Consider the following 14,342-nt stretch of genomic DNA (forward strand, 5'->3'; position numbering starts at 1 on the left):
TACAATACTGACACAAAAACTTGCAAAAATTTCCCCTAAATCTTTTCAGAGCTCCAAAATATATGGCAATGTATAATAAATAGAAAAAGAAAAAGAAAAAAAAGGCTTAAACAACATGTATTTCATTGTTTCAGTAATAGAGACTCTTTATCTAGGAGTTTTGATATATAGATTCTAGGTTCTTGTTGCGCTGCGAATTCTATTGCTTCTTTTGCCTGTTGACCTATGCTTCAGATTTTCATCTTCTTAACTATGTAGCATGTTATAAAGAATTTGATCCTTTCTTTAATTTAAATTTTAATTTTTCCTTTTTAAATAATTTGTAAGGCAAAATTGAAGGGTTATACCTGAATATCAGAAATATCAGGAAACCAAACACTCATACAAATCCATATTTCAAATGAGTAGGGCATTTTCACAAGATGGGAAAATCAGGGTACGCCTGTGTGCTCTCAGCTGGCAGTTGTGCCAGCTATGCACAGAGGCTTATGGCCCATTGTGCTTGAGCATAGCTTCACCTTGGCTCTAGCAAAAGGCTGAGATTTTAGAACCACAGCTACTAACTCATTGAGTCTAAATAATTGTATCTGTAGCCGGTATCCTAAAACTGAAAACATGCCCAGCTACAAAAAGGTATTTTTTTGTTCTTTTGTGTAATAAAATTCATGTAATTCAAGTTAAAAATATATAGGTATTAAAAAAAAATTGTAAAGAAAGCAAGGATTTATTTTCCTGGATAAAACATTTTACTCAGTTCCCCTGATCTGCTAAAAAGATCCATTAGTTCAAGTTTACTGTACTAAACAGGATTTATTTTTTCCCATGTGAAAATGTTAAAATATTACTTATTGAGAGTTAAAATATTGCTTATACTTTATTCTGTCATGAGTCTTCTCTTTCAGGGCCATTAACAAGTTGTAATCTACTCATAATTATCATGCAGTGGTAGACATTTATTCCTACGGTTCGATGACTTTTGCGTATTTTGGGTAGATCTAGTGTAGTACTGCATGCCACATTCAGTATATTTTACACAGATTGCTCACAGCCACCAATACTGAAGTTGTACCTGGCTCACTGACTTCTATACACTCTGGTACAGGTGTAAAAAGTATTTTTGTTACTTAAAACAATGACAAATTATACTGTTATGCAAACAGTGTTCCTCATACCAGTTTCTGGGCAGAATCCATATTTCTTATCTCTGTCATAGTCTTCGGTGGTTCCACACCATCGGTATCCATCTGTCCTGCCTTCTGTTGTACACTGGTCATAGGACTGGCCTTGAAATTTAAAGGGAAACTTGCATGGCTGTCCGTCACCATTGCCACCCATTGTAAAAAGTGCTGTTGGGAAACCAGAAGAGGAAAATATTAAAACACAACGCTCAGAATCCATGAGAAATCATAATGTGCCAGTGGTGATGTTTGAGGTCTTGACAGTGATTAGGTACACATTGTGTGCAGTGTTCACTTAAAGCCTCTATTTTACACCAAAAATACTTTGATAAGAGAGATGGATGTGGTACAGTATCACTAGAGGGGAAATGAAGAACAGAAAGGAATAACTACAAATTAACTGGGAAGGAAGAAAACTCTACTAAGCTGATGGAATGCGGTGTGGATTGTACGAATCCTCTGTAGCCTGTCCCATTACATAAAATGTTTAATATATCTTCTTTAATCAGTGTTTCTGAAAGCCATTCTGATAAAATCATTCCTGTTCCTTAGTGCTTTGCTGATTAGTTTACCTTTCATCAAAAATGTTAGCTAGGATAGTCAGCTTTGTACAGAGCCTTGGACAGTTTTCCTAATAGCTCTTTAAGTTTCATACTTCTTTAAGATGCTAGCTTGTGGTAGAGTTAGTTAGATGTTATATCCTGGAGGCATTTCCCTTAGGCTTTGCTTCTCATTTCCAAGCATCCACACAGCTGTGCTCAAGCACTCCCTAGACAAGCAAGATTCCTCTAACAAAGCTGAACGCTGGGAGATCCTCCTGCCTTTTGCTTTGTTAGTGCTCCCAAGCTGATCTTCTAGGGACTCATTGTTGTCTGTGCACATACACAAACAAGTCCCCATGGCTCATCTGTGAGAACTGCAAGTCTCTCACATAGATGGAGTAGGTTAAACTGAGTCAAGAGCCCTGGGACCTGTTTTAGGATTGGAGTAAAATTTCTGGAATCGCATCCAAGCTGAATTGCATGAAAATACAGATGGCTCAGAGCATTCAAAAGATTTGAATCTGCCTGTCTTTTCTCTGGGCCACTCTATGGGCAGGAATCCTCAGTGGTACGACTGTCCATGTGAGTGCCCTGTGCTGGTGGGAGGAAACCTCAGGGCAAAAGGCTAGGCCAGACTTGCACCGAACTGAGACAGAAACATCCTCAAGCTGCCACATACTATTTCTCCTTGAGATTTAAGCACAGCATGTCAGAATGAAACTATGAAAACAGACTGGGGAGTTGGGCTTGTTCAGCCTGAAGAAGAGAATGCTGCTGGGTGAACTCACTGCATCCTTCCAGTAGCTAAAGGGAGCCTACAAATAGGAGGGGAGTCAACTCTTTACAAGGGTAGATAATAGCAAGACAAGGGGAAATGGTTTTAAGTTGAAGAAGGGAAGATTTAGATTGGCTATTAGGGGAAGTTCTTTACTATGAGAGTGGTGAGGTGCTGGAACTACTGCACAGAGAGGCTGTGGATGCCCTATCCCTGGAGGTGTTCAAGGCCAGGTTGGATGGGGTCCTGGACAGCCTGGTCTGGTATCAGATATTGAGGTTGGTGGCAGGGGGGTTGGAGCTTGATGATCCTTGAGGTCTCTTTCAACCCAAGCTATTCTATGATTCTATGAACTTTGTGAATTCCCAGTGTAAAGAATGCATGATTTAGCCTTTTTAAGATCACGAGGAGGACATCTTTCTCCTCCTCCCCCGCTATAAATCCAAAGCTAAAATCCAAATATTATGCAGGAAGGCTTACCAAGTTGTTTATAACTTTGCTGCTATCATTTCTGATGACCAAATAGCTCTTGTAGCCCCAGTGTCTTTGTGTAGGTTTTGAGGATTTGTGTCTTTGCTTAGTCTGATACACAGCTGGGAAGAGACAATGTTTATGAGCAAGCTTTACCTTTTAGAGTAGGAATAAATAATAAGCCAAGACTTTTTTTCTGTCCAAAGGGCAGCAGAGAAGGGCTCTGACGATGAGATATTGTGACACAAATGATTCATTTTGCTTTTCCGCTTAAATCAGCAATTGGCCACAGAATCAAAGATATAACCACTACATTACTGATGTGAGTTCCTGCCCCAGTACAGAGAGGACTTGGATCTTGCAGGCCTGGCTCACGTGGGAGGGTGTTCTGAACTTCAGATCTGGCCAAGCTTTTCTCTAGGTCCTTCTGCATCTTTGACATGGAGGCAGCTACAGAGTTCCTGTCTCTGAGCAAAAGCTGCTCATTGATGTAATGGTAACACACACTGTGCCTCCCCAAAAGAGCAAGCTGCAAATGTTTGTATTTTTTAATATTCTGCAGTAAAATAGGAAACATATTTACTAGGACTGTGTCTGTGCTGATTGGAGAAAATCTTTTCATTTTTTAGAAGATAGATTTGGAAAGCAAAATTAAGCTAAGTTTTTGAGATGACTCATTTACCACATGGGCTGCTTCCAAATCTAGATCTGGCAAATTCTATTTTAATAGCTTTTTTTAATTAAAAAAAAAAGAAAAAAGAAAAGGTTAAAACATGGCTTAGTTGCAGAAAACATAAGGAAAATCAGTCTTGTACAGCTTTTCATGGAGTCCTTCTGAGTCACAGTCAAAAAACAGTTTTTCATTTTGTTTGACGTAACATCATGTGATGGTAATATCAGAGGTTTAAGTTTTCAAGGATTCCTTCCCTCCATCCCCAACAATTACTAGAAAAGTCTTTGCTTTGATGTAAATGAAAATTAAAGGGACTATTTCCCCAAAACAAACAAACAAGGAGCTTGGTGGATTGTAAGATCTTAAAAGGGCCTGTCTCTTGTTCTGCTTCACAGTAAATTCAACAGTTTAAAAATTTGTGAAGTTCTACAATTGCAACAGCTGATTTAGGCTGGATGTAACTAACCTGTGAGTCAAGCTGCAGTGACAGCCTACAAGATTGGTGGTGACTGGTGCAAGGAGAGGTATCTGGCCTGTGGGACTTGTAGAGGAAACCCGTTTTTATTCTGTTTCTACTATTCAGGACATTGTCCAGCTTTCTAAGTTGGACTGACACAACCTGAATCAAGATCTCAGTATGAAAGATGGCATAGCAGAGAGAACCCCACTGGGTTAAATAAACTGTTACGTGTGACCAGCTGGTTAGCTTATGTGTCTTTCACTGATGTGGAAAGCTCTGGATTAAGACAGATAGCAGTAATGTTAGGTATTGGAGGGCCAAGATTGGAACCTTAACTCCCTGTAGTGTAAGTGGACTTTGGTAGGGAGAGTGGTTCAACATCGCTTGATTCCTTATGGCAAAGGAGAGGTTTTACACAGCTGTATAAAATTTGTGTAGCACATAAACAACTTTCTGCTTTCCCATTTTTCTTTAAAAAAAGATTTCTGAGTCAGCCTACAAAATGAGGGTACAGATCTGAGATGAACTTTAGAAAGGCCTAGTGCAGTACCACAGCTTTAAGAAAATGTTTCCAAATGAGCCACCGTGGCGTATTGAAGTGAATTGAAACTAACTTTGGTGAATTAAAAGACAGAAACGAACACTGACAACTAGGAATGTTGCCTCCAATACAGGCTGTATGATGTAAATCCTTCCCTATCTGAATTTATTAGCAGGGTTTAGCAAATGGAGTCTTGGAATAATGAGTGAACAATGCTGCTCTGAATTTAATAAGAAACATCTGTGCAGAACTGTTCAAGGATCTTGCAAAACAATTACATCAGAAACAAAAGGCTGAAATCGTTCTGTTCCGTTTCAGAAACCTTGATACAAGCATTTCCAGGAAGACCAAATTCCAGAACCAACTCCTACTGAGAGTGCTTCACTGCTCACATTTTCTGTCTTGTATGGTTTCAGCATTTTACAAAGGTATCAGTCATGGCATGCAGATGTCTGTTTGTCCAGCCTCCTGTAATATAGGCCTAATTCATACAGTCTCTGAGCATTTCAGCTATCTTAAAAAATAAACCCAATTCTGCTCTTTTCCAGCTGGAAGGAGAGATTTGAGGAAGGGTGGGGAGAGAATGAGTAAAAGAGAAGGCAAAGTTTGAGGAAAGAATGATTGTGCAGTTCTGTGCATGTGTGCACATGCCATTTACTGAAGTAAATGTTAGGCTGAAGAGGCTAGTTCTGAAAGGAATGTAGCTAATTGTAATTGTAGTATCTCCTTTCATTAAATGAAATCTGGTAAAAGTTCATGCTCTTCCTTCTTCATCTGCTATGCCCAAATAAATAGTCATCACCACGGTAGATCCCAGCTCTAGATATGGTATAGAATGGGCAGTTAGGTTTTTGGAAAGAAAAGCATACTTTTTTTTTAACGTACTGTATGGGATCTGTTGATCACGGCCTGAACCTCTGATTGACCACCTGAAGCAAGCCATGAGTCAGCTGCAGGAGGACAGCTGAAGGCAATTCACCTGTGCTACTGGAAGCGGTGGAGCCTGGCTGCACCTCTCCTAGACCCATTTAAGAGCTGACTGCCACTGAGGAAGGATCTCTTCTGGAGGTTGCTCCTTGTGGAGTTTACTGCAGGCCTACAACACTGGTGAGCGTTTCCATTTGTTTTGGTTGTTTTTCCACCACCATAATCTTACTAAACCAAACCTCTGTACAGCTACTGAATGTACAGTTGTGCACCTATTGATTGTACGTGCATAAATGCTAGAAGACTGTTTACGTTCTGCAACAGATTTTCTCTGACAGCTGTTAGCTTGCTTATACAGAAACATTATCTTCTTTTGGAAAGTGTACAGTCTTGAAAATAAACTTAGTGCTGTTGTTCCAAGCAAGATTATCACGAGTTCAGCAAAAGTTCCGTTACTTTCTGTTTTGTTCTCTTTCATAACTGGCGTTATTTGCTCTGTCATAGCAGCAGCAGTTATAGTGGTGCTGTGTGCTCATTGCTCAGATGTCAGGTAATAGGAATGATGAAACACTGCTTGCTCCCAAAAGTTGAGAGCAATTTGTTATGTACAAAGATCAAAAATAAATATGGGAAACTGCAGTACTGGAACAAATCTAGTGGTTTAAAAGCTCCTTATTTTCTATATTCTTTTCTTTTTGGCATTGATTTATCAAGGTTACAGCCAGTTATATGTAATGCTTCTCTGAAGTTTCCATGCTGTGTGATATACAGGAGATCAAATTAACACTTGTACAGTAATGAATTATCTGAAACCTTGTATCTAGTAGATTAATCAAGAATTCCAAGAACATGAATATATTCCCAGTATTTACTGGGGAACAAGTTGGTTTATAATTTCTTTTTAAAATCATAATCATGCTTTGTGTATTGTAGAAAAAGTAATAGCAGCATGCCAGCACAATACAAATTGTCCTGTTAATGATTGTATCCTAGAAGTCCAAACATGAAATGAATTACTTGTACTGGCAAGGATTCTCTAACAAGCTAGAAATTAAGTATGATCCTAGCTGTCCTAGGCCCACTAACATTTTTGCCTAGATGATGACACAGTGATGATCTCTGAAATAGTGTTGATCCTATATATAAGATGAGCAATTGCAACTTCTTCGTTAATTAACAGTCCTAACGCATACATTAAAATAAAAATCTAAACTTTACAACTGTGCATGCTATTTTGGCTAGTAATTTGTGATGTACTAATATAGAAATCACTTCTTACCAGCACTGATAACCACTTGAAATTCAATTGTTTTTATTTTGAAAAGCAGTAACATGGCAATTATAGGATGACTTGTGATGGTAATGTAATGGTGCATGAAAAGGGCTTCCAGACTGGGCTGACTTGAGCTACCAGTTGCTAAAATGAGTAAATTGATATGTGAGGTTAGAAATTTGCCTTAATGGATTTCATCTCTAACTGCTAGACTTCAGCAGTTGCTGCTCTTGAAAGAGATAGTACAATTGTCAGTGGAATGGCCTGCAATTTAGGGAGAAATTTCTGTCCTTTAGTGCACTCCTGAATTTGACCTTATCCTTATGCTAAAATGTGGTTTGTTCCTGGATTGTGAAATTGAACCTTTGTATCTTTGATGTATGAATGGAGTCATTCATACATCTTCATTGCTTCAGGCACATTTTCAGTATTTTCTTGTTTAGAAAAAGGAATTGGGCTGGGTCATTATCAATTACATACTCTACACCAATTGATTCTGCTTAATTACAGCGGAGATACTAAAGATGAGTAAATCTGAATCTACCAGAAGGGAAATGGGGGAAAAAGTAAAAGGGGAATGGATAGATCAGTCAAGTAAGGGAACAAACTAGGAGGAAGAAGAACACTAGAAATGATTTTCTACTTACACTCATGGGGACAAAAGCCATATTTTCCATCTGCATCAAAGTCTTGAGTTGTGGAACACCAGAGGAATCCATCATTACGTCCTGCATCTGTGCAACTGTTGTATTCCTTACCATTGAACCAGAAGGGAAATTTGCAGTATTCACCATCTGCATTTCCATACTTTACTCTAACCACTGCGAAGAGAACAGATGCAATGCTGAAATGAGTCACTGACTGGAGGATATTGGTGTAAATGTATTGTGGATTTCTGCTTTGAAATTCTATATGTTGTTGGTCTCTCTATTGGCAAGGTGATCATAGCTGAAGTAATAACTGGTAATTTTGAAAGAATTACATAGATATTACTCATGGTGAAGTGTTAGAATGAACAGTCCTTAAAATCAGCCCAGAAAAATAAATGTGGTGTTGTTACTCTGGCAATGCGGACTTATATACATGCTGTTAATATGTTTAATAATTGAGTTTCTTTGGTAATGTGGTCTAAAATATTCAGTATATTTTGAAAGTTTCTAGGCAGCACGTTCATGTTGAGCATGAGATCCAGCATACCTCATGCCTCATAAATGACTTTGGTATTTGCAATTTGACTTGAATGAGATCTGCTGCTGCACTGAGTGATTTGGTGGTAATGGTACTGGTGCTCTGTTCTGTACAAACAACTGGCATAGCTGTAGTATTTCTTTTAATGGCAGTGACTAATTGGATGCTTGTGTAGGATATCTACACATATGGAAAACAGTTTCTTCCTGTTCACTGTTGTTGCTCTGAGGCAGAGAAGCTTACCAGTTACTTACAGCTACCCATCAGCGCTTGTGCTAGAGATAAAGCCAAAGTGAAGGATTTGGGCTAGTTTGTATTGAAGTTCAATTATTTCCTTTGAGTGGGAGGACAGCTGAGAAAACTACATTTTGAAATGAAAAGCTAACGTGAGTTTGTATTCTTATTCCTAGCTTTCCAATTTATTCTACAGTGAAAGAATTATAGTTAGTAATATATGATTGTGGTGAAGCTTAAGCAGATAAAATGTGTGACCTCAGACAAGTGAGACCAAGCAGTACTAGTGTGGAACACAACAGTCTCTTTGGTTACTTCCTTATAAAGATTACTGCCTACTAAAGATTCTTGAAGTTGTTCTTAACCCACTATGTGTGAGGGGTTTATTTTTCATTTGTTTTTGACAGATACCATGAGTACTCAGGTGGTTGATTCAATTTTTAAAGACTGGAATCATAGCCTAGGTCCTGTTAAAAGAGAATACCAGTAGAAAAGTTCCCAGCATTCTGCCTCTTAATAGCAATATTGCATCTTGGGCAGCTGAGAACTGAAGCATTTGAAATCAGTCATGGCTTTGTACTTTTCCACCCTTCAGCAAGGCTTTGAGGCATCAGGTCTATTAGTTCCATTTTTCAAGGGGTAATGGTAGAGGAACAGGAATGGAAATCCTACAAAACATTTAGGAATTACATAAACATTTTGTTGAGAACAATTTAAATTGTATGAACTTATTTTCATCTGTAGTAATATTTTCTCCTAAAACTTTTTGACGTGTCAATGAAAACATTTAGTGCAGTTCTTGAGGCAACATCCTGAAGCAGTTAGCAGACATATGTTCCGAAACATTAAAAAGTTTGGTACCTTGCCCTTCTCCAAGAGTCCACAGTTCATCATCATCAAAATGGGAGTCTCCTCCAATTCCTGGCCCCGGTGCAAAGGCGTGAGCCAGGAGACCATCTTTGCCATCAAACGGATAGCCATCACCATGTTCTGCAGGAGAAATCAGACAAAAAAAAAAAAGCAGTTTCTAATGACCTCAGTTGTCAAAATGGATACATAAATGATGATGATTATATGCACTTTCTCATCCAAGACAGCAACAGATATTCTAGTGAGTGGTATGGGCTGGGCTGGCAAGACTGAAATGGAGAAGAGAAAGCCAATTCTTGCAAAGAACTTCAAGTGACAGTTTTGCAGTTGTGACAGCATGTTATTTTATATAACAAAAGTGTTGTGAAAGAGAATCAGACTGTGAAGAGCAGTGAAATGTTGTACACTGGATGTGCAACAACACATGTGCTGTTATTTCTCAATGGAGACTAGCAGGAGCTGTAAAATAAACATTGCAAATGAGAGGTATTTTTTCAGAGAGTTTGCATCAGTCCAAAACACAGATTTGAAAGTTAAGGTGGGTTTTCTTTTTTGCAGGTTTCTTTTGTCTGTTACACATCAGATTGCTGTGTTCTTTTCTTTGCATAACTGGGGAACGCAAATCATCTGAGTGCTTCTCAGTAGAGAATCTCTGGAAAGCTAGCTCCTATTCAACGCCTGGAGTCCTGTGAATGAGCCTGTCCCTTCTCCACATCAACCACTCTGAGATGCAGGCTGCTCACAGGCAACAGCACTTTAAGTAACTCTCCTGTTATTGCACTGTAGGCTTTTCTTGGAAGTACACTGTGTGTGGGTAAGGCAGGCTGGCAAGGGCATAACCCTGGTATTCATAGCTTTCCCACCACACTGACCTGTGCAGCAAAGCTGGCTGCCAGCATCTCCAGTTGCATCATTTCAAGCTTTTCAGTCTGATGTCTTTCCATTTAACAGAAACCCTCAATACACAGGCTTGAATCTCTGCTCTGTTGCACTGATTTCATGGTGCTGTCAGCCTCTTAATACTAGTTCAGTTCATTCATTTCAGTAGACTAGTGTGTCAGTTGTTCAGGGAGCAAGAGTTTGATGTGAATTTAGAAGCTTTACTCCTGTTCTTTGCTTAAGAGAAACTGAAAAATGAACAACTTTGTGGATATCCCAAGTCTGTGAATTTGTAGGCAATAATGTGATGAGAATGAGTAACTGTGGGAAAAATTCTCCCCCTATTTCTGAACTGAGTGTAATCTGCAAGTATTAAAATCAGCAGGAACACTTGTGCTTTTGTAAGGCTTGTCCTGTGAACCAAGCCAGCCTGGATGAGGATCTGAAGTTTTGGGTTCTGTGCAGAATCTCTGAAGCTTTTGAAGTCAACTCATCAGTAGCTAAAGCAAAGAAAACCAACTTGAAATGGAGGCTTTTACAAAGAGCTCAGTTATTCTTTAAACTGTTTGCTTCACTTCCAAAGTCTACCTCCCAGGTGACTGGCTTCAGAAACGTCTTCATTGGTATTAAAAATTCTGTGACTGTAAGAAATTGAAATGCCCCAGGTATACACTGAAAATCGTGTTCTCTTAGAGAAAACCAAAATTAATTGAGAAGGCATGCGTAGCTGAAATGAATCAAGCTTATCATCAAAAGGACTAAAACCAGGATTCAGTTTAAGAGCCATACTTAGAAATTCTTCAAGACCAAAGAATGTGTTGAAAGCCTCTAGTCTGCCATGCTAAGGAACAGAGACCAGTTACGGAGATAAATTGAAAATCTCAAATCCATTTTTAAGGCCTCCTCATATGTTAGGACCTCTACCACTACCATTGGAAAAACAAGCACGAAGGTGTAAATAGAGATGATGATGGCAGTACGTACTCTTCTGTTGTGAGAAGCCATTTTGCATCTGAAAATTGTATCAATATTTCCCATTTCTATTTCTGGTTTGTAAATTTAAAAATAAAATGTTACACCTAATAATCCTCTTTTGCAAAGATAAATATAGAATAAGGATATGTTATAAATATTTTTCTCTCTAATATTTTTCTCTCTAACATATATATATTTTAGGAAAAAAACTTAGTGAAATTAGATTGTAGTCAGTACGAGCCAAGTGCAAGCCAGGACAAGATTTGCCAGAAAGGCTCATGAGCCTCCATATTGAGGGTAAGTCATTCCAACATGAAGGATTAATGAAAGGAACAAAACCAAAAACATATGTAAAAATAGAAAATATACCCCATCGGCCAAAATTAATCATAATGTCTGCTTCTCCATCGTTTATTCGGTTAAATCTCAGTGGTGTGACATCACTCCAAACTTTAAAGGCTCGGGCAAAGGCATCATCTACTGTCTCAGGATCCAAATCCGGGGTATAGCCTATAATCCTTAGACATAAAAAGAAGAATTAAGAAACACACACCTTCCCTCCCAGTATATGTTGCTTACTGATCAAAATGCTGAAAAGACTTTGAAACCGGTTAAAGAAGTAATGCTGCTCCACATGAGGTACAGACTTTATGCTGATCCAAGTGCATTCAGAGGTGGTAGTTACTTCTCAGTTTTTCTTTGGAATTGACACAGCAACATTAACTCTATAGTCAGAGGCTGTAAGACTTGCATGGTGGTGGGCCTTGCATAAGATATTCAGTTTTGCATCAGCGCTGGTTTGCTGTCAAGACAACACCTTACATTCTTTCTGTCTATTACATTTGAGATTTGTGTTCTTGTAAACTACTTAACAAGCTTGCAAGTCACGCTGTCACTTTAGACCTGAACATGCCAGTGCATCCCTGTTTTGTAAGATTTGCCAGATAAAGAGCTCACTAAAACTCAAGACTGGATTGTTTTGCTCTTTAATAACAAGAAAAAAAGCAGCCCTTCTCTCTCACTTTTTTAGCTATATATTGTTTTATGCCAACTGATTGCTAAATCTTCAGCAGTGTGTTGGTAGGATAAAGCCCTAGACCTTGAATGTGGTTGGTTTTCTTGTTTGTATATTCTAATTGAATTTGTCGGTGCCTTGTATTACAGCCATCTAACTTCTTCATAAAGAAAACTTTTTTTTTTTTTTTTGCTGCTGTGTGTAACAGGTGAAACGACTCTATGCCTAGGGATAATATTGTCAGAGGAAGCATATCAGCAATACAGGGCTTTGTGCACTGCCACACATTTCTCCAGCATTCATTAGACAGTCATAAAATGAGTAATATGTACAACTGTAACTAGTAAGGGAGCAGCAGACCGAGTCAAGCACTTAAGACAAATCTGCTGTTTTTTCTTGCTGCTCTAAATATTTTGTCCCAGACCATCTGATCCACAGGAATGTTTTTATTATTGAATTTAACTACGTTGGTGCATGACTCTGTAAAGTACAAGTGAAAAATGAAAATACGTCAAACCTATTGAAACAGTCTTGCTTTAAATGATTTCTCCTGACAGTAGCTGCTGGTTGTATGTATGTGCTTGGTCTGTGACGACCATAGGGTAACTCTGAAGCAGCTTAAATGCCCAAACAACTGTATGATACTGCAGCCTTCTTTCATGAGGGCTGGAATCTCTTGCATTTGCTACTGTCCAAGGTATGGAAGCACAGGAAAGTGTGGTGCTTTACCAAACTGTGGTAACTTGATTGCATCTTAGCCATTAGAAAGTTCTACAGTCATAAATAAGTGTTCATAAACTTTTAGAAGCAGTACACAAATTGACATATTATTTAATATATTTTTAAGTTTTCATGTTTCTTATGTTGATAGATCATCTGTTTAAGTGGATAGATGCTCATCCCACACCTTATTTAGTAGTTTGCCTACTTTATTACCTACAATTTTTTCCTCACTGACTGGCTACTGAAGCTGAATTTTATTTCATTGGGTTCCTGATTGTTGGAGATTATAAGCTGATAAATAATAAACTTGCTTATTTGTTTTATTTTTATAATTTATTTGATGAGCAATGTTTTTATGACTGCTGACTGCAGAGGGCTCTGTCTTCCTACCTGTCTTCTGCAGTCAATAAGTCCTTTGGTCTCCATCAAGGAGATGGACAAGTAACGTACTCCTTTGGTCTCCAGATCCCATAGGATGCTTGCAGCAGAGAAAGAACAAAACCAAAATCTCTTTGGGCCCAACCAAAACCCTAAAGCTGAGCTTTAGATAATTATTCCTGAAACTTTTTAATGGAAATTTTCTGATGTTTGTTTAAATGTTTGTATAAAGTAGTCATCCAAATATGAGACTGTAATTCAAGAAATACTGTGTAACCCACTGAGCACCTTCTCCACTTTGAAGTGCTTTGTTTGGTTCATCCTTAAAAGTGTTCAGGTTATGTATGAGCAAAACACAGACAGTACCTGTATGTTATATGGTTTTTTTCCCATTTTGGCTTTCTTGGAAAGAAGTTGTAATTGGCCACATCTGGGTTACCACAGCGAGGTTTCTTCATTGTCTCAATTGTGTTTTGATCCAAATCTCCTGTTTCAGGCAGCCCAAAAAACTTCTGCATTTTCTTCAAAGTATCTTTCAGTACAAATAAGTTGCAGTTGTCTTTCGGGCATCCATAATATTTATTCAGGTATTGCTTGGGAATAATAAAGCACAGAACAAAGACTTTAAAATTCATAAGAGATAAATAGTCATTACAAATAAGTACTGTAATTTCATGTTAGCTTTCCATCTGAAATTTGCAAGTTTTCTTTTCAAAATTACAATTGTTAGTAGCTCGGAGACCAGCAGAATCTCCTCAATTGACACAAACCATCCTTGATCACACAACATTACTAATTAAGCAATAATTTCCACTATTAGCCATCACCTTCGCTTGTGGAATTTCTTTATTATTAAGTAGAGCAAAGAGCTTTAATGTTGAGCTACAAAGTGAAAATGAGTTTATCTCTTTTGGTTTCTTTATGATGTGTAAATCTGCTTACAGTCTTAGATTGCATGAACTTTTTTCCTGGAAGACTCTGTGGATTATTGAGAAACTTGTCAAGTTAAGGTATCAAAGCAACCACACACACAAAAATCATTCCACAATGATTTTTTTTTTAAATTTCCAAATTTCAAAATTCATACCACAAACAGCTCTCTGAATGTCATATGTGTTTGTTTTGAGTCAACCATTGCAAAGACCTGAGGAAGAGTCTTTGGTATATCTCAGTTGGCTGAACACTGTATCTGAGCAGTATGTGCATACTTAAAAACTCCACTGGATGCGTGGGGGGAAAA

General features: G+C 38.2%; 1 protein-coding gene across 1 annotated transcript; it reads right to left on the bottom strand.

The window, feature by feature from the left end:
• Nucleotides 1-1,172: 1,172 nt before the first annotated feature.
• On the bottom strand, nt 1,173-13,695 carry MMP2 (matrix metallopeptidase 2; the record flags this gene model as incomplete). Its single annotated transcript, NM_001303205.1, is given in 6 exon segments — nt 1,173-1,344; nt 7,488-7,493; nt 7,495-7,661; nt 9,124-9,252; nt 11,356-11,504; nt 13,469-13,695. Coding segments are annotated over 6 exon segments (850 nt in total), but the record flags the coding sequence as incomplete, so codon positions are not given.
• Nucleotides 13,696-14,342: the final 647 nt, after the last annotated feature.

This window comes from Meleagris gallopavo, chromosome 13 (assembly GCF_000146605.3).
Source record: "Meleagris gallopavo isolate NT-WF06-2002-E0010 breed Aviagen turkey brand Nicholas breeding stock chromosome 13, Turkey_5.1, whole genome shotgun sequence".
In the NCBI taxonomy this organism is placed as follows: Eukaryota; Metazoa; Chordata; class Aves; order Galliformes; family Phasianidae; genus Meleagris; species Meleagris gallopavo.